The sequence below is a fragment of the Orussus abietinus genome, unplaced genomic scaffold (assembly GCF_000612105.2).
Source record: "Orussus abietinus isolate OABI.00-Male unplaced genomic scaffold, Oabi_2.0 scaffold685, whole genome shotgun sequence".
NCBI classification, from domain to species: domain Eukaryota; kingdom Metazoa; phylum Arthropoda; class Insecta; order Hymenoptera; family Orussidae; genus Orussus; species Orussus abietinus.
Window position 1 is genome coordinate 55 of NW_019394889.1, and position 20,868 is coordinate 20,922.

Consider the following 20,868-nt stretch of genomic DNA (forward strand, 5'->3'; position numbering starts at 1 on the left):
GCCCTTGGGGGCAAAAAACGGTGAAAGCTAACGTACGAAATCAGAGGGCAGCACACGGTGCGATCGCGCGACCCTGCCCGTGAGCAATCTCCCAACTGATCTCTGTAGGAGGTACGAGCTCAGTCAATCCTGAAATTGAGACTTCAAAGGAGGACGCGCACCCTCCCGTTAATACATATAAACCCCGTTGGATCTTAAAAGAGGCACCTTATTCTTCAGGAAAGTCCTGCAAGGGAGATGAGTTCGACGACCTCGCCCTTTAAAGGCCATATAAAATTTACAACTTTCAAATTCAAGAGGAATTCACGTAGCCGATGAATTTACATATTAACATAGCGATCAACAAATGGTTCTTCAAGGACCATTTTCGAGTGCATCGCAGATTCCATCTTGTAAAAACCGAAATAATGTCCCCATAAAGTAGACAAAATTATATTAGTACCATTGGTGCCCCAAATTTGCATCTGCCTGATGAACCGTATCGAGAACCTTACGAGAAAATTAATTTTTCTCGATAAAATGGCTCGCCAAGATGATCTATTAAATCTACCATTTAACCAATGAATTTACGTATGCGGATAACGATTAATATAACATTCTTTAAGTACCATTTCTAAGTTCATTGCACGTTTTTTTTTATATTTTTTTCATAAGAACCGGAATAATTTTGACGATCATAAATTTTTAAAAATTCTGTTCGTGTCATTAATGTATTAAAATTGTAACTGCCTGGCGAAACATTACGGGAAACTTACGAGACAATGAATTTCTCCCGAGAAAATGGCTGCACAGGGTGGCACCCTCGGTGAGGCGCGTTTTCTCCTTTCGAGAGCTCTCGGGATATTTTCTAAAGATGCGGCAGCGGTGGAGCGCAGTTGCAGCTGAAAAGGGAGAGGGTTTACCGCATCCTCGAAGCGAAACGAGATTACGGGAAAAGGCATGAAGGTGCGCCCTCGAATGCGGAAATGATCGCGGAAAGCTCGGCCCCGCTTCGAAAGCTCGTTTCGCCCGGAGAGCATTGAAGGGGGTAAAGAAACGCACGCCTGATTTTTATAATTGCGACGTAATCGTTATTATTCATAGCGGATTACTTTGTTTACATGTTCCTCCCTGGTTCTCTATACAGCCTTCCTCCGGCGCGCTCGCCAGGACGAGTCGATGATGCGAAAAGGGCGGAAAGAGGGGAAAATCGGGGGTTAAAAAGAGTTTCGACGGGGTGGAGGTACCATTAATCACTCCGAAAGTCTTCCCGGGCCGGGATGGCCGCAATCCGGCGATCAAATCGAATTATATCATCAATTTATTGCTCTCTTCTCATCCATTTGCTCGTTAATCGCGTAACGATAGTGTTCCCTCCCGAATGGAGTCGGACCTCGGATCGATCTTCGGCTAATGGACCTTTTTATAAAAGATGGTCCATTTCTCCGTCGCCGATATTGACTAGACCGGATATCCTCTGGGTTTCCGGGCCCTCCCTTAATCTCATAATTACCGAGGGTTATTCAATTATTAGCCAATCCTACCGACCGCGCGCAAGCCCCTTAATGAAATCGAATTTCGCGGATTTTTCTCCCTCGAGCGGAGATTTCCGTCCTTATTTTTGCTTTTACCTTTCCTCCGGCATTCTTTCACGTCGCACTCGATTAAATTGGAAGACATTTATTTCGCGGTGCATGTATACGTTCTATTCCGTCTTTTCCGAAATGGACGAGGCTCGATACGCGCATTACCGTAAACTCGCCACGCGATTTGTCGGAGTTACATTATCCGACCGATAATGGACGATAATTTCTTCGCGACGTCGTTCGGCAAAGTTTAATTCAATTAGAAATTCCCGGGGATTAATTACGATGAACGTCGAGGGCGGATTGGGCGAAGTGCACTTTACTCGAGAAGACTCGGAGCGCCGAATGCACCCTACAGATCCGCATATTTTTTTTAATTTGAAGAATTTTTATCGAAGAGGGAAATTCTACGTCACACCTCTCTCGCGTCTCCCTCGAAAAAGCTAAATACGTATCACCGTATTTGTAAAGATAAATTAACAAGGCATACGCAATGTATTTTTAATTGGCATACGCTTCACGTGTACGCGGATCAGTATTAAAATTGTCGCAGAATTTCAGAGGGTTTCGTCAATATTTATAAGGGATGGATTTTTATTCCCTCCGGACAAAAGTTTCAAACCAGACAAAACGAAATTTTTATTTTGACATCCCGCTCCAACTTTTACTGCTCGGTGCTGTACACTTGGCCGTAAAATGTTTACCATGCAGAAGGGCCTCAGACGGCAGTCACGGTAATTTATGCAATGCATTTTGAAACACTTTTTTGCCGGGTAATGCAATGTAATTTCGCGAAGATGCACCGAGTGCATCAGCGGAGGATGAGAAGAAGCACGAGATCGGTGCGATGCATTTGTCGTCTGGATGTACGATGTACCTTTTCCGGTTCTTTCGCGTATGCTCTCCGCGGAGAGCGCTTTTCCATCCGGGAAGTGAGATGGAAAATGTTTACAAAAGCACGCGAATCTCCCTATGAAAACGAGGAGGCTCGGAGGAAAAAAAGAAACCTGGCGGAAAACGCGACTCGGGGAGGCTGCGACAATAAACTCGCCGGCGAATTAAATCTTTCCGTTAACTGTAAATTTGTTGGAAAAGCGAAACGAGGCTCATTAGAGAGACAGTCGTTAAGAGAGTCCCCTTTATTACTCCCCTCTTCGTCCTTTTCTTTCGATAAGTCTTGCCTCCGCATCTTTCCGCCCCTAATCGCCCGCTTCGGGATCCTTCCCCCGATTTCTCGGTCGCTCCCTCTTTTTTCACCCTACTCTCATTTTTATTACTTTCCTTCTTAATGAACCTGATATACCTATATATGTACACGCGCGATTTACTGTAACACCACGGACGTATGACTGAGATGGAGCGCGACGATTTTCCTAAAACGGACCCGATAATCGCTAGTCGATCGGAAGATATCTCCAGAGTCGATCCGTCGTCGATCACGCGCCGGCGTTATTCGTTACTTTAAACATAGCTATGTATAGATTTATATAAATCGTGTCTTCGCCGTGATCGAGGAGTCTAACCGATAGAAATTCGACATACAAATCGTCTTCGCGTCTTCCGGAGTTGGAGTCTCGTCGGCCGTATTTCCACCTATTTTGAAACATTAAAAAGAAAACAAAAAACATTATCAAATCATCAAATCTCGCCGAAGAAACAAAGGGAACAAATATGCTCTTCTGCGAACTTTAAAACGCGTCCTGAGGAGACAAAAAATAGTTGAAAGTCCTTTTAGTGGCCGTTTCGATCACAGGAGGGAAACTCGGATGAGATGGACTTAGGATCTGTGTCGATCGATTCAGGAAGCGATCCTGGTTAAATCCAGGGACAGGATATCCAGATTTCAGGACACCAGGCTGGGTTTTTAGATCCATCTTCGAGAGGTCGACGAGACTCGGAAGACGCTCCAACGTCGAAGGAGCTCCCACGAAGGGTCCACCTTGTGGATTCTTAAGGACCTTCCTTGAAAGGTCCTGGTCGCGATCTCTCTGAAGCAGCTTCTAAAGGTCGCAGGTTTCCTCCTTTCGAGGGAAGGCTTTCTTTACATGGTATTTACATTCAGAACTCGAGGCGTCCGTCGATCGGGGATCAGGTCTGATCCTTGGAGGTCCTTGCCAGCGGTTTCTCCTTTGCCTGCGGTTGGCCCTTCGTCTGCTTGGTCAGCCTTTTCTTCTCCTTCCGTGCAGGCTGCTGCTTCTTCTTTTTCGTCAAGGCCTTCGTATTCAAGGCCTGGCTCGCGATGTCCTCCCGAAAGGCCAGGAAACCTAATTGTGCGTGCGAAGCCTCGTTCAAGGCTCTCGAACGAATGCACGCACGGTATTGGTCGGTCGACAATCTTTGGCCTGGTCCTCCGGAACAGACCTGATGACGGAAATAAAAAGCAAAATTAGGTAACTATTTCTCTCATTGAATTTAAATATGTCTTATGCTCGTGGCGAGAAAATGATAAGCCGACGATGTGATTTCTTTGGACCGCCTCGTTGATTCCGAAAACAACTCAACCAAAATCTACGGTCGAACATTCGTTCGACCGTAGATAAATATTAATATTTATATTTCCGGACCATCGGCAAAAATGATTACCGACCCTAGAGTAATCTGATTTTTTTTTGTTATAAATTCCAACAATAACAAAAATGAATATACTTGTCGGGACAGGGGCGCCGGAACAAACCTGATGACGGAAATAAAAAGCAAAATTAGGTAACTATTTCTCTCATTGAATTTAAATATGTCTTATGCTCGTGGCGAGAAAATGATAAGCCGACGATGTGATTTCTTTGGACCGCCTCGTTGATTCCGAAAACAACTCAACCAAAATCTACGGTCGAACATTCGTTCGACCGTAGATAAATATTAATATTTATATTTCCGGACCATCGGCAAAAATGATTACCGACCCTAGAGTAATCTGATTTTTTTTTGTTATAAATTCCAACAATAACAAAAATGAATATACTTGTCGGGAAGGATGAGGTAAAAATTTTCGACTCGGATGTTCTTCCTATCGATGTTGGGATTTATTAAGGCGACGATTCGATCTAATATCGTGTCACATCCTTATCGAGATTTCATGGTTGATAAACGGCTTTACAGTGCCATGGATTTCGATTCGGAATTTGGGTTTGATGTTACTTTAATGTTTGGTCCAGGTTCCATTGTTTCTATCTATCGGTCCTCTTGGAATAGCAATCGCGAGTTAGCAGGGAGAAATCCGGAGCGTTCGCTACTTCGAGTCCGGCCTTAAGCCCTGCAGGATTCCCTCGTTGGAATAATTGCCAAGATCCCATGGCCGTCATGGAATTTCATATAACCCGGCATACCGGCCGGTTCGTTCCGAACTATTCGGCCAATACCGAAATTACTGCGGTGGCCAGGGCACGGCCAAAATTCGGCCAGCTTTCGAGGGAAGCTGGAGAACTAGACGCGGAAATCTTCGCAAACTCAAAGTAAGGAGTAAAATCGCTAACAGGAATTCCACCGGAAAACTTGATTAAGGTGAAGTGAAACCCCCTTCAAATCAGTCGATTCGAATACAACACTTTTTTTTAAGGGTATTANATCGATCGCGGTATTTCTAAGGTCCTCGGTTTAATTAATTGATTCATCGCTATCATCGTTATCGTATCAGCCTTGGAAAAGGGTTCGATGAGGTCCTTTACAGGAAATACCTCGACTAGCCTCGACCAAAATGGAACCGCTGAGCCAATATTTCCTACCGGGGATCGAAGGGCGATCGCTGGCTGGAAATTCAATCGCGATGGGCCGGAGTTTATTAGCGGTGAACTTTCGATAATCGGATTCTAGGCAAAAACGACGCCTCGGGTCGCGGGATGTGAGATGGATCGCGTAGACGACGTCGTCGAACGACTTTGGTGGGAGACCTCTCGGCACCCAGTAATCCCGTTAAGGCGACGATCGACAAAACTGATTGGTTATCGCTCCAGGATACGACCCGGAAATCGATCGACTACCGATCGATACATTGGAGATCTTAATTCCTTTTCCAAACCGCGCCGACTTTTCCTGGTCTCGATCTCTTCGGTGCCAAAATGTCTAAATTAGAAATACAGGTTTCCTCAGTAATGATACTCGAGGTCATTTTTTGGCGCAATTTCTTTAGTGCTTGTATTTATTCGGACATCGAATTTTCTTCCAGACAAGGGAAGGTAATTTTTTATTGTCACGTCCGCGTTGAAAATCTATTTTTTATTTTTGCGACTACGTAGGTATCGATCGATACATTGGAGATCTTAATTCCTTTTTCAAACCGCGCCGACTTTTCCCGGTCGCGATCTCTTCGGTGCCAAAATATCTAAATTAGAAATAGAGGTTTCCTCGGTAATGATACTCGAGATCATTTTTTGGCGCAATTCTTTAGTGCTCATATTTATTTGGGTATCGAATTTACTTCCAGACAAGGGAATTTAATTATTTATTCTTACGTCCGCGTTGAAAATCTATTTTTTTTCGCGACTACGTAGGTATCGATCGAAATCGATCGACTGCCGATCGATACATTGGAGATCTTAATTTCTTTTCCAAACCGCGCCGACTTTTCCTGGTCGCGATCTCTTCGGTGCCAAAATGTCTAAATTAGAAAGAGAGGTTTCCTCGGTAATGATACTCGAGATAATTTTTTGGCGCAATTTCTTTAGTGCTCGTATTTATTCTGACATCGAATTTTCTTCCAGACAAGGGAATTTAATTATTTATTGTTACGTCCGCGTTGAAAATCTATTTTTTATTTTCGCGACTACGTAGGTATTGATCGATATCGATCGACTACCGATCGATACATTGGAGATCGTAATTCCTTTTCCAAACCGCGCCGACTTTTCCCGGTCGCGATCTCTTCCGTGCCAAAATGTCTAAATTAGAAATACAGGTTTCCTGGGTAATGATACTCGAGATCATTTTTTGGCGCAATTTCTTTAGTGCTCGTATTTATTCGGACATCGAATTTTCTTCCAGACAAGAGAATTTAATTATTTATTGTTACGTCCGCGTTGAAAATCTATGTTTTTTCGCAACTACGTAGGTATCGATCAAACGAACCGCTCAGGCGTCGGATAAGCTTCGTTACGTTTACGTTTTCTGGCGTATCGACGCGAAGTCGACGTATCTGGGTCGGAGGGAAGAAATAAAAGGAGGATTCTGGGCAGTATAAATGCGCTCGTGAAAATGACGAACGACTCCTCGTCGAGGCTGCGATTTTCCCGGGTTTGCGCTAAGGTAGTGCCACGCCCTCTCTTATTTATGTATTATTTTTCACCCTTCGAACTTCCCCTCGCGGGATATAAATCCCGCAGAATTAGATTAAGGACGTCTCTTTGAGTTTCCATCCGTCGAGCGATTATCCCGGGCTTTTTTACGAGCAGTCATTTCGAGTCCCGCGTGTCGGCGAGGTCGTTAACAGGTTTTACCGAGGGATTGTCGGGTGCACTCATTTTGCAAAGAGCTCGTTTAATGTCAACGCAAGAAAACCCAGAAGTGAACAAAAACCGATGGCTCTCCTGAATTACCGCACGCGTGTGCTGAATAATTCTCGAATGGAAAATTCACCTCGGGGGAATGTTCAATATTCGAGTTTTCCCATTGCACCACCGCAGGTGCGGCCGACTGCAGCGAGATGCAGCGTAAGGGGAGACGTTAGTCGCCAAATACAGAGACGTGGATGTTCCATTTCAAGAAGAGATTGAATTGAACGAACTGGACTGCGAAAAGTGACTTGGAAAAATTACAGACACGGTAGAATCAGCCTATCGTTGATTCTATTGCACTAAACTTGATTTATTAATCTCAGGAATTTAGGACGCGTACCTCAGAGTGCCAAATGTGAAAGATGCAGCGAGATGCAGCGTAAGGGGAGACGTTAGTCGCCAAATACAGAGACATGGATGTTCCATTTCAAGAAGAGATCCAATTTAACGAACTGGACCGCGAAAAATGACTTGAAAAAGTAGCAGACACGGTAGAATCTGCACATTGATAATTCTATTGCACTAGACTTGATTTATTAATCTCAGGAATTTAGGACGCGTACCTTAGGGTGCCAAATGTGAAAGATGCCAGGATCGGTAGCTCGGATGACTTTGATGTTGCTCCTGACATATTTCCTGTACAAAGTGACGTCTTCGCCCCCCCAGCCGACGATGTCTTCGTCAAAACCGCGAACTCTTAGGAAGTCAGACCTGTAAAGGGAGACAGGGAAAAAAACTCTATTATAAAATATTCCGAATCCGTAAATCACGTTAAGCGTCGATTTTAATGTATTGTCACCTGTACTGGCAGGTCATTCCATATCCGAAGTCCCTCCAGAATCCGGTATCCCTGGATATGACCAATTGGTCCGTTTCGGGAGGCACTTCGCGGCCCTGAAGGGTGTACACAACGTGTGGATTGTAGAGGCTGAACACAATAGGATAATAGACCTTACGGCCTGGCGATGTGTTCCATCTACACCTGGAACACCCAGAAACGAATCTCGGTAAAAATCGTATTTAACTACCCTACTAGATTCCACCCTAATGCACAAAATACATCCTTTAATCCGAGGAGAGGCCACGGATTCCGACATAGCGTCAGAAACGTAAAAGTCTCGTGAATGAATTACGTTACGTCACCTAATATTTGATTAAATAAAATATTTCATATAGTAAAACCGTGGCTCGAAGGGATCAACCCTCAATACCATAAAACGAAACAACGCGTCCTTCTCCTTTGATCCGGATAACACACCTGTCGAGGAATCTCGCGCTGAAAACGACGTCCACGTCGCACATGAAGAGCAAAACGTCGCCTTCGCCACCCCAAGCCCTCTCGGCCCCTACCCTGAGTCCTTTTCCCCTGGAGAAAGTCTCGTTCAGAGCCAGGAGTCTCAGGTTCTGATTAGTCCCGCCACTACCCCTTGTCATGAGCACCCTGGACATTATGGCCCTGGCCTCGGAGAGCCCTTCCGTGCCGAAGTACACCACCGTCAGGTGCACCCTGCGGTCGTTCTTCAGGCCAATTTTCACGAACTTGTCCATGAAGCTCTGGAAGGTACCCGTCCTCCCAGAGAGCGGCAGGATGATGTGGATCAGCTCCTTCTCCTTGGCTTGCTGCCGCTCCAGGGTGACGTACTGGATGGGCGCGTAGGGCCTCATCAGGGTGATCTTCGTGTACCCGTTGGACGTAACCTGGGAGCTCTTGTTCAGGTTCTTCGTCCGGAAGTACATCTCGTACTGCGTCCCCGTGGTCGGCTCCACTCTGTACAAGCCTTCCAGGAAGTCCTCCACGGTGTACTTGTTCGTCTGGGAGCCGTTCCTGTTGAGGGTCTCCACGGCCTTCGTCAGCGCCTCCAGGAGGTCCTTCCTCTTGAACCCTATCGGCTTCTCTACCACTCGCTTTCCCAGGCCCAGGTCCACCGGGTACAGCCTCGACAAGGTGAAGTGGCTGAAGGCTATCAGCTCGTACTCGTTGTTCAACGGAAGACCCTGCGTAATCTCCGCCAACTCCACCTGTCGACGCGCTGCCAGACAGTCGCCCATCTCGGTGCCGTTCAGGGAGGTTGACGTGTCGCTGTGGCCTGGAGGTCCTCCTGGAACGGGACATGACGATGTAATTAGCAACCTGATTTATCAAAAAATCATATCACACGGGGATAAGCGTAACAAGGATATTATGTATCCGTTCACTGTCATAGAATATGACTATTCTAATAAATTTCCGATAAATTTCAAAGTGTAGCATTGTACAGCAGTGTTTCCAATTATTTCCAGCTGATTTCTATGCGATTTGCGATATTAAAACTCGTGCTTTTTTTTGACGTGAATGAGCTCTAGTCTGGTATCTTCTTTAGAATTATGTTATTAATAACTGCGAAAATATTAAGTGCCTAGGAGTTTTGGTTGAGTAAAATTATCGTGACCTAAGGATGACGTGGAAAATTAAATTCCACGTGGCCGTGCACTTTGGCAGACACGTTTTCTGCACTTTGACTTGCACTCCTCGTGGGACGTGGTCAGATGCTCGCGGAATATTTCCGGGGTCCGTGTTTCCGTTTAACGGCACCGTATATAAGGCGACGCTAAAATACGCCCGAAGGAATCTTCCGGCGAATTTCAGGGAAAGAAAAACAACGAGGCAACACACGCTCCTGGAAACGGCACTCGCCGCGAGTTATGGCCGCGGACATAAATTGCGCCTCGCTGATCCCGACTTCGAGTCCCTCGGGATTGTCGCGCCCTGGTACTTATCCTGGACCAGTCACTGCGTCGGGAGCAGGATCGGCAAACTTCCGTCCACAATACGAATAACATCCCCCGGGCTCTTGGCCCCCGAGACGAGACATTAAAAGTCTCCTTCCCCAAATTTATCCAGTCTAAAGATAATTTTTTAAAAATTTCCTTACCCCATCAAACAGCTGTCCAACGCATACGATCAGTCCATTAGCTAGACCGAATAATTCCACAGAAATAATAAAGGGCAGAAAAAACGGATGGATATAAAAAGATAAGCACCGACCAAGGCTTTTTGTGCCTTGGCACTAAATTTAAAAAAATCTTTGAAGTGGAGTTAATCACTTTGGCTTGTGAACGGCTCGTAAATAAATGAGACTTTTGTCCCTGAGATTTGAATTTCCAGGGTAGAAGTTTTGACGCGGGAAATTGATGACTTGAAAATTTCCTGAAAATTTCAGACTTTAGAGCGGTTCCTTGGGAAAAGACGTCCAGGGACGGATTTGGCGATCTCGAGCGACAAGTGGTAATCAACGTCGACTTGTTATCGTCCCTCGTTATTTCCCCCGATTTTTCCGAACGCTCCGAGCACAATTCCGTTCTCGATTTTCCTCGGGGAGGAGGTCCTCGATGCCGTTTCCGGGGAACGATTTTCCCGGCCGGTTTATCGCAGGAGCGGCCTTTAAAATTTAACGCGGAGGGACTGCTTTCCTTTTCCAGGACTCTTAACGTGAATCGCTGTTACGGGAAGAAGGAGGCCGTAACAATAAAGGCTACTAGAGGGTAATCACTATTTAAAGAAGCTCGTGGGGGGGCCCCCTTTGTGTACTCTGGCCGGGGGTTGCCGACTCTCGATTCCTGAAATTCTATTTCCTGGCTCGATACGAGCCCTTAATTTTACCTGGTTGCATTGTAACGCGACGTCCACTTTCGCGGATGAAAGGGACAATGGAGGCGGGCGGAAACTAGAGGAAAATCGTGCGAGATAAAATGGTCAAAAAATACCGCCACTTCCCCACTCGGAAAATCCACAATTTCATTCGAAGCACGTATTAGCGATCGTTGAGATAAAACAAAGAAATAGCAATGACGAATTTCATTTCCGATTTCTTTCCGACGAGGAATTGCAAGCGATCGGGGCAGCCAATTAGTTTATTAGCAGAGTAAACCCTCGGTAAATGAAAGTCGCTCCCCATAAAGCTCCGGAGTGTTTCCCCTCGTAAAAGTGTCGCTAAAAGGCGCCACCTTTTTTACGAGAGGAAGAGAGATGGTTCTAGGTGAATGCGATTCACCAGGTCAGCGAAAATGCCGCTTATCATTTGTTAAGTGCCTCTTCCATCCTTTACGGGAGCTTCGTTAGCCGGCGACCTCTTACAAACGGTGGGGGAACTTTCCGAAGGTTCATCCCTCTTTCGAAATATCACCCGGCATTCCGCTCGGAATCTTTCTAAACGAGCCGAGTGATTAGCGGGCGTTCTCGCGGTTTCCGCATTTGAATTGTAGATCACACGAGAACCTCTCGTTGCACCCCCTGGTACTTCGGTAACCCCGGTAGATCCGCGGGATTAACGATAAGACGTACAGAGAGGCTGAGGGACGCGGGGAAATTTTACAGGAAGTTAAGATGGATTACCACCGGCGGAAAATGCATTTCCCGGGCGTCCATCCAACCCTGTGAATAATTAGTTAGATGGGATCGATAAATCGGAGAGTAATCGATAGGTTCGGCGGTGAGGACCTATATGTATCAGAAAATCAGTGCACAGAAATAATGAATGATAATTAATAAATCCCTCCTAGAGATATTAGTGTTCCAGAAAATTGATGATATCCACATGAATATCACGTAATCGCGCACCGATTTAATTTAAGAATTAATTAATTTTAGTCATGTGACTTCTGATTGCATGGTCGGAAGTACTTTGGAACAGCGGAAGTTGGAAATTGATTGCGCGAAATTGGGGCCTTACTCGGAAAACTGCATTGTATGCAGATGTCGGAGAGAGGTGCAAGGAGAGGTACAAGGAGTGCATGGAGAGATGCATGGAGAACAAGGTGCAAATGAGGGCCTCTATAGATAAATCAAAGATTCTATAGAAATAATAAATGTACATATACTCTCCCAGAGAGGCAATCGGTGTTCCAAAAATGCATCCTCCATCGATATCGTATAATCACCCGCGAAATTGGGAGCTTATTCCGCGGAAGACTGCTCGGTGCAATATGCAGATCGGAGAGGTGCATGGAGAGGTGCAAGGAGAACGAGGTACAGCCGCGAGCGAAGTTTACGGCGTTGAACACCGCACAAAAGGCACCACGCTCGAGGAATCGCCGGCAGGACCGGGATAATGCCGCAATAATCCTCGCTTTATTGTCGATCGAACCGAAGTTATGAATATGTAACGACATCGGGGGTGTTCACAATGCCCGACTCTCTGCAGCCTCTCCGGAACGTCAGGCCTCGACGTTCGGGGTGTACGCTCCTAAAATTGGCAGGGAAGCGCCTCGTTTTTATTCCCTCTATTTTTCCCTCCACCTTTTACCACCTCCGCTCGGCCAGTTGGTTTTAGTCGGATCGGAACTGCTGCGAAGTGGTCAGAATTCGAAATTTTCACGAATATTTAACGAGCCCGCTCGCTGCAAAACCCGATAAAAGGTTCTCCCCTGCTCGTCGGCCTCCGACAAGATTTCGTCCCTTTTGAAAAATGCACTGGGTAGATTAGAAGGAGGGGAGATTAAGCGCATAACCCGGGACAGGATGCATTTGCAAGAGAGACGACATTTTAAATGTTATTCTCGGGAATTTTGAGCGTATCGACATTTTTTTCAATATTAATTGTGAAGACGAAGGGTTTGATAAAAATGGTGAGAGAAATTGATGCTGTGCACTGATAGTAGAAGAATTTCTTTGAGGGTGTTCGATAAGGATACAAATTTAGATTTGTCAATTCGGGGTCAGGGTTTAATTCCTGGTGGAATCGATGCTCGAAACAATGATCGAATCGATCATGGCTCGAGGGAAAGTTATAGGATTCGGATCAAAATCCATGTTTGAGGGGACGACTTGGGGAGTCCTTAGAAACGCCTTGCAGGACATAATTTCAAGGATAAGGAGCCAAGAACATGCCGGAGGGATCGTGGAGGCGCAATTCGAAGGGAAGACACGGGATTCTGAGCGTCGTGACTTTCGGAGAACAAGCTCGGCGAACTTGTAATGGAGCGACATGTCAAGATCTACCGAGAAGGACGAGAATCCCTTTCTGGAGGGGCGGAGGTCCTTTGTATGCCGCACCAGGATGTGCTTGTAACTAGGATTTGAAAGCTCTGATTCGCACTTTCACGACTCGCTTCGCAAACTCCATCAAAGAGATGATCTCCTTCATCCAGTTCTTCGGGAAAGAACTTTGCAAATTTATCAGACGCCGCCCATAATTAAAAACAACTGCGCAAAATTCGACCTCACTCGTTAAGGTGAAGTGAAACACCCTTCAAATCAGTTGATACGAATACAACACTTTTTTTTAAGGGCATTAGACCAACTGTCCGAAACTTTGACACATCACTCCTGATCATCTAAGAATTGTCCTGACACATTCAAAATTTGGATTTTTCAAAAAAAAATTGTTTAACTCAGTCCAAACCAGAACCAAAATGGCGTCGAGCTCTCATATTTCGATCAATATACAACTATCGAAGGCTCTGATATGAGAATCGAAAGGGCCAGGACAATTTTACGACAATTCAGAACCCTCTGGTAATCGATAAACTCGCATTTGAACGGGATAGAGGCAAAAAAAGTGTTGTATGCGCTTCTATGCCAAAACGATGGTAATACGAGGTCTCGGAGTGAAAATTTAATTGACCTGGAAATCACAGATGGCGCAGGGGGTCCCTTTGCAGTCAATTAGGGCCCCAGAAAGCATGAATCCAGAGGATTTCTGGAGTTTTACTTCGATTTCTTTATAATTATTGTACGAAAACGACAGGGGGAGTATGCCATTTGATACAATACCCAATATAATTCGACACAGCTGTCAATATAAAAACGAACGTCGGCAACGTAGGCATTTAGAAAAATCCTCTTAATCGTCCTCGACGTGTTTCACTTCACCTTAAGTCATGTTTCCATCTCTCGAACATTATTGTAGAGCGTGGAAATATCCCGGGAATAAAATCATGAAGTTAACGTTAAATTGTGGCTTTGGAAATTTCTTTCTTGAGTACGTAAGCGTCTCGGTGAAACGAGCTTGTCGCGGATGGAGCAATAGGAAAAATATGTTGACGCAGCTGTCGAAACTTCAGTAAAACGGAATATTAGCCATAAAACGAGCCATTCGGGCGACGGCATTCGGATCTTCGAGATCATACCGAGCTCTAGGATTGTTTTGGGAAGAACATTGTCGCGCAATGTGTACCTCGTCCCTCTTCCCTCGGTCTCGGAGCATTGGCACCGAGTCTCTCCAGGAATCTTGGAGGATCCCAGTAGTTTTCGCTTAATGTGAATAGTTTCGCCGAACCGGATTCCGGACTTCGCCAGGTCTTCGCACGCGCGACAGCCGTAGAAACCTGAGAATTATTTCGGGAATTTTACCGAAAGAATCGAGATCACGTCCTTGCGATAACAATCCTGAAGAAGTTCCCTTTTCCCCCGAAATCGAGATAGATCCGAAAAATGTTGAGATACCAAAATTACAAGTAAATGTTACAATCGTTTCTATGGGAAATACCGCAGCGATAATATAAGCTGCTTACGAATTCCTGCTTATGCCAGAGTTTCATTATCCTAGGAATTAATCGAGAGATTTCCGGGCCCTTTGAGAAGAGCTAGAGAGGATATTAATGTTTAGTTTCTGATAAGTTTCACTGATATCGGTATCTACGCTTTAAATCCTTGCAACGATTCCTATGGTAAATCGGAACGTCTGGAGTCGCTTGATGTACAGACTTTTGTCTTTTACGATGAGATTATATTTTTTTACGGTAACTAATTAACATCTATAATAAGTTCACGTCTCACCCGTCAGCTGCAGAATCTGCAGTTTCAGAGATCGAATTTCCGCGGTCAGCCTTTCCACTTCCAGCCTCGTTTCCTCCTCGCGTTGATTCGCCTCCAGAAGGCTAGCAGCGGTCACAGGATCTGCAACCAGAAAAGGACGAGCTCACTTTTTGATTAAGAAGAATCCTCGATTCCTGGCTTTCCAGCTTCCAAACTTAATGACAAATGATGACGAGCGGCTGTCACCGTTGACGGTTTCAGCTAAGTGCCTCTTTTCGCGGCCGCACCCTAAAACTGCGACACCGTCGATCTTGCTTCCGTCCAAGAAAGTAAAATATAACTAACAATTGAGCCACCCATTGACCAAATCGAATAACCCTAGAAAAAAGCAGGAAAACATGATAAATATAAAATATAAATCATCGATCACGTGCTTTGGTACCAACATAAAAGAAAAATCTAAAACCGGAGTCAATCAAGAAGTACCCGGTAAACGGAAGAATTAGCAATAGAATGTCATTGAACCAAAGAAGTATCTCTTTGAATAGTACCAAAGAAATATTTAATTAATTCCAAGAATAATTTGTCTCAAATAAATTGTCATAATTCCGAATAAATGTCGCACCCCATTTATTTCAGTTTATTCGGCTTAATCATTCTTTGAATTGACAGAATATTTCTTTGGTATTCCAAGAAATGTGTCTTTGGCTCAATGACATTTCTTTTCTCAAAGTATAAAAGTTGGTTCATTATCTGGAATTCTTGACTCGAGTATATTTGATCTCTGTACTTCTGTAGTTCTCTCCCCCCCAAAAAATTTTACTACGGCATGTCTGAGTGAATAAGAGAAGTTCGCCGTCAGACATCACCTCCATCTTAGACAAAGTGTTCGAAAGTCGAGCCAAAATCGAGAGAAGCTCTTGGCGAGGGTCTCGCAAGTTCCACCCCTAGTTTTCGCGCCGATGAGCAGGGTTCGGCATTTCCCTTCGGGGGTGCATCGGTCTGGCCCAAAGGGGCGGCATAAGCGGAAACTTTTATCCGAGGCATTCGAGACGGCGGGATATATCTCGTAACACTTTTATCCGGCGCTTTTACGGTGTCTTGTTTATGGAGTGACCGGGTAATCGTGGCGCGTTATATTCACTCGGGGGTGCATTCTCCGCGGCGATGTGCACCCTCTTTACGAGCTGAAAAGTCCGTGCCCTTTTCGCCCTATCCCGGTCCTGGTTTTCCGACATCCATCCCCGCTCTGCCCGACCCAATTTCCCTCACCGGGAAAACCACCCCTCCGCCCGGAAGGGTCGATATCGCCGCCGGGACTTTTCAAATGCGGGGGTGAAGCGATCGTAAAAGCCGAATCGATTTTCCCTTTCTCACGCCCCCCCTTAAACTCTTCAGGAGAGGGTTTTCACTTTTTCCCAGGGAAATGTATCGGGCAGATAATTCCCTGCAATTTTATCAGCCATTTCTGTTAACGCAGTCGGAAGGAAGGGGTTCGGTCTACAAGTTTTACGTCAGCGGGATATTGATCCGGCTCAATGCATGAAATCCATGCCGGCTGATAAGCCTTGATAAAATAAGTGTTATTAACGCTTTTAAATGACTTTAAAAATCGCGGGTTTTTAATCAGGGGTACCTTAACCCTTTTAGTGCCGGCCGAAGTCGTTAGCACTTGTAAAACGACGATATATCGTCGTTCGGCACTAAAAGGGTTAAATCCTAGCCTCGTGAAAAATGGTGTCCAAGGTTTCTGGAAAATGTTCACCCCTCCTAACTCGAAAATAAGAGCCCCCTGTCATTACCGGGTAAAGGAACAGAGTAGAGGGGATCAGGACTGCTAAGCACTATAAATTACCCTGGCCATGTCCAGTCTGGAATAAGTGAAATAAATGCCCTCACGTATGTAATAGGTACATAAATATCATCCATGTCCCTTCCCTGACCTGCCTGGCGTGCGTTAACTGAGAAAAATCTTCCCCCGAACACCATACAGCGACCCAGCTTCACGACGAAGAAGGGCGGCTAGAGATGTCGGAAAAATTCCCATGGCAAGGGAAATGCTTCCCAAAAGTCAGGGAAAATCGGAAACCGGGAAACCTCGGGGAGAAAATCACTTCCGGGTGTTATTTTCCCCTCTGGACGTTTACGTGGTATTAACTGGGTGTATGTACATATTTGTGTACCTTTACCTATATGGAACGCGTTAATTTTCCGCGTACGGGGAGGCTGGGCTCGTCGGCCGTGCGGCCTGCGGCTTCCCCGCAGCTGCGTCAACTGCAACTGCAATTGCGGGTCGCGGGGCAATTTTTCTCCGAGAGCGAGCACTTCGCGGCACCACTGGGTCAGCGATAATTTATCCTGGATCTGCCGGGAAACACCCTGGGAAAATGGCGCGACGCCAGGAAAACCTTCGACGCCCTCGTTGCCCTCGTAGTTCCTCGCGTGCCCGGACTGACCCGGAACCGACGACTATCATCGTGCTCGAACAACCTCCCCTTCCGGTTCCTCCCTTTTTTCCGACGCCACTCGTTTCACCATTTTTTTTTCTCCCCTCTTGAATAAATGGGGCTTGCAAATTCCTGCCCGAATTCTTGGACCCGCAAGCTGCGCCTGTGATTTTCAAACCGGGTATTCGCGCACTGAGAGAACGTACTTGTCAAATGTGCCCATAATTATGAAAGTGGTCTAAGTCAAAATTGAAAAAAAAAATGAGTTTATCAGTTATTTCACGCCACATTATTTCAAATTAAATTAATTCAATGTAATTTCGAAACAAAAAATATATGACTTAGACCACTTTCATAATTATGGGCACAAATGTAATCAATTTTCTGCAGTGCTTCATTATGTATAATAAATCATTTGGGGACATAATGCACGGGGATGTATACAGTTTAACACTAGATTGCCGGATGTTGGGTATATACCTATTTTGCCTGAAATGAGTCAATTTGACTCAAACATCAATATTGAGTTTTTCCAAAAATAGGTACTCGGTGGTATCAAGACTCCTGGACTCGTTTGCATTATGAAATAAATTAATACAGGAAGCATCGCCATATGCACCATGGATTCGATTTCTATCCCATGATTTTGTTGGAATTATAAATCGAGGTAGGGTAGACAGGGACTCGTTCCTTTCGTGGAATTTGAAATTATTAATCGCTGATATTTCTGGGAGTTCATTGGCCAGAAAGCTCCGAATCCACTTGATCAGTCATTCTCGGCACGTAAGAAGCTCCCGACTTCCGGTCGGCGAAGCTGCAATCTCCCGATCGTGCTCGTCCCATTTCCGCTCTGCAGAGGTCCTTCCCAGGAAACCCCTTCCTCATTTTAGGGGTTTTCGACCGATTTCTGAACCGCGGGGAATACATGTCTGATTAATTAAAAGCCACCCGAATACCCTGAATTTTAATTCTGTTCCTCCGCCGACTTGCAGACTTTTCCACCGACGTGCAACCCCTGTCGCACCTGCTGCTTTCGAAACGAGCAATCCCGGGTAGTTTCGATCCTAGGGGAGAAAAAGAATTTCCGGGGAAATAGGAATAGGATTATTAAGAATCGCAAATCCCTTTGGGATTCGTTAATGAACCTCGGGATTTAAGATGGGATTCGTTAAACATCCCCGTCCAGGACACGAGCGGAAAAGCTGGGCGGATTACTCGGAGCTCGCCAAGGAGCTAATTCTTCCCCGTTGACATTATTAAGCAGCTTTGGGATTTCCTCCTCGACCCCTTTCTCCGGACCTTCTTAGTAAAAAATATAAAATAAAGCAAAAATGTAACAAAAGGGGGGAAATACGTAGAAACGCGAAAGCAGCGGAAGAAAGAACCAGGAGAGGGCAGGGGGTGGCGGAAAGCGGAGCGACAAGCGAGATCATCCGGGGCTCCGGAGAGATGGGTTAATCCCCCGAGAAAAGCAACCCCCTCATCCCGTGGGTTTCATTTCTTCCTCTCATCGGCGCCGAGAGGAAAGTCAGCCGCAAATAATTGGAAAGTTTTCTCCCGGCCGAAACTCCATTCGGAGTTCGGTAACATTATTTTCCCGGCATCCAGGGGCTGGGAAGGGGTTGACGGAAGGGGTCGAAGGGCAGGGTGCGAGAGACCGGCGTTGGGGGTGGCCGACGTCATGGCTCGGCCGATAGACCGAAAAAGGAACGATCTAACGACCGGAAGGAGATAGCGCCTTTTAACGAAACTACGAAAAGTGCACCCTGGCAAGGTTTATCTTCCGGATCTCGTGGAATTCCAATGGGCAATCTCGTGCCAGCTTTGGCCCTCCCCGGGCCGCCCCTTCCGGCAATCGGATGTACCCCGGGGGTTGAGCTCGGCTACGAAAACTGCGATCGCCCCTGGACGGGAACCCTGGGCGAAAACTTTTGTCTCACCCGGTCGAAACTTCCTCCCGGAAAACAGAGCTCCAATGGAGTTATTATCGGAACTTCACCGCCTCGCGGTGCCGTCGTGGAAACGCATCATGCGATAACAAACCCTCGAGGGATGTCGATTTTTCGTTGATTTTTTGCGCTTTAGTTTTTGTTTCTCGTTTTTCATGAATATGGAAATCGGTGGATGGAGTTCGCGGTGGGAACGGGATTCGATGGGGTGTCGATGACGATGGGAAATGTCGGATTACATGACGGATGGTGGAAGTATTACACGCTACTCGAAGTTCGGAGTGGTCGAAGCGTAGCATGCCCTGGTTTCTGGGAAGTTCTAGTTCCTGGGTTCTGGTCTAGGGTCTCCGAATCCGAGAACATCGGGGATCCTGGAAGTTATCGGGAACTCGATAGTAGCCGGAATCCTGCTAAGCCCCGAGAAACCGAACGACTCTAGGAACCAGACGGGAAGTTGACCGTGCACTGCTTAAGAAAACCAGAAATTTCGCGTTCTCTTATCATCTCGATAATTCCTTCTCGTGAAAACGACGTAAATGTCTATGTCCAGGTACTTAAAATGGTATCCTAGGTCAGGACTTTCCTCCGTTTTTACGATTCGCTCCAGGGGTCCTTAAAACCTTCCCCTGAATGTAAAACTAAACCGTAATCGTTATGCACTTGCGAATTATTCCCACGTAAAACAAATATTCCCACGTAAAACAAAAGTTCCCCCTGCGCACATAACATAATGAGCTCCGAGTGTTACAAGACCAGCAATCAACTAATTGGCGAACTCGCTCCGGAATAGGCCATAATTTCGAACAGCAGGGAAACTTGGGTCGTAGGAGGAGGCAAATCCCTCCCCGAAGTTCGATCCTCCTTCCAGGAGTGGTTATTACGACATATTCCCCGATTTCTGGGAGTGCGGAAGTTGTCACCGGTCTCGGGCTCGAAGTACCCACCCCGACGCCGACGACGCCATTTCGTTTCCCCCGGAAACGTCACTCTTCGGGGCCCAATCGTTCCTGATAGACCCGCGAAACTTGTTATGAATTCCGCGCCCCTGGAGCCCACCCTCGCACCCTTCGCCACTCATTTCACTCGACGTTTCGCGTAACGTGCAGCTCCATCCAGGAAATCCATCCAGAACGGGCTGGCAACGTTGGTATCGCAGCTGCAGTGGTTTATCCGCCATTACGAGAGGAACGCCTGTCACGACGTCGTCGAAGCCCTCGCATTTCCGTTCCCGAAGATCGAATCTGGGGAAACGTCCCGGTTTCCCCTATTCCGGGGTTCCCAGGATGGTGCGACGTCATGCGACCAGAACCATTGTCTCTCGTTCCTCAGTTTTGTGACGTGGAAATTTCACGAGCTCTTATTCCAGGATTTTCACCTTCCCGATGGAAACAGAATTTTCACGTCTGGATGTATTTGATAAAAATTGTCTGGGAGGTATTTAAAATACATGTGTCTACTATTGTGAAGGAAATAATTCGGAAAGACAAAGGCAAAATGATCGGAGGTCCATGGGCGGATCTATTCCAAGAATCATGAGCGAGGAAACGCGAGCATTGTTTAGAGACGGGACGGCACTTGGTCGAGGATCGCAGAACGAAACGCTTGAATCCACTTTATAAACGTCTCCTTCTTGAACAATAAGTCAATTAATATATCTGTAAATCTACAAAATATAGACTCGTTAACAGT

The 20,868-nt window shown here is 46.0% G+C and overlaps 1 protein-coding gene across 1 annotated transcript; it reads right to left on the reverse strand.

The window, feature by feature from the left end:
* Positions 1 to 1,088: 1,088 nt before the first annotated feature.
* On the reverse strand, positions 1,089 to 14,924 carry LOC105699586 (chondroitin sulfate N-acetylgalactosaminyltransferase 1; the record flags this gene model as incomplete). The annotated part of the gene is made up of 5 exons (XM_023433436.1): positions 1,089 to 3,926; positions 7,612 to 7,759; positions 7,848 to 8,030; positions 8,307 to 9,147; positions 14,805 to 14,924. Coding segments are annotated over 5 exons (1,565 nt in total), but the record flags the coding sequence as incomplete, so codon positions are not given.
* Positions 14,925 to 20,868: the final 5,944 nt, after the last annotated feature.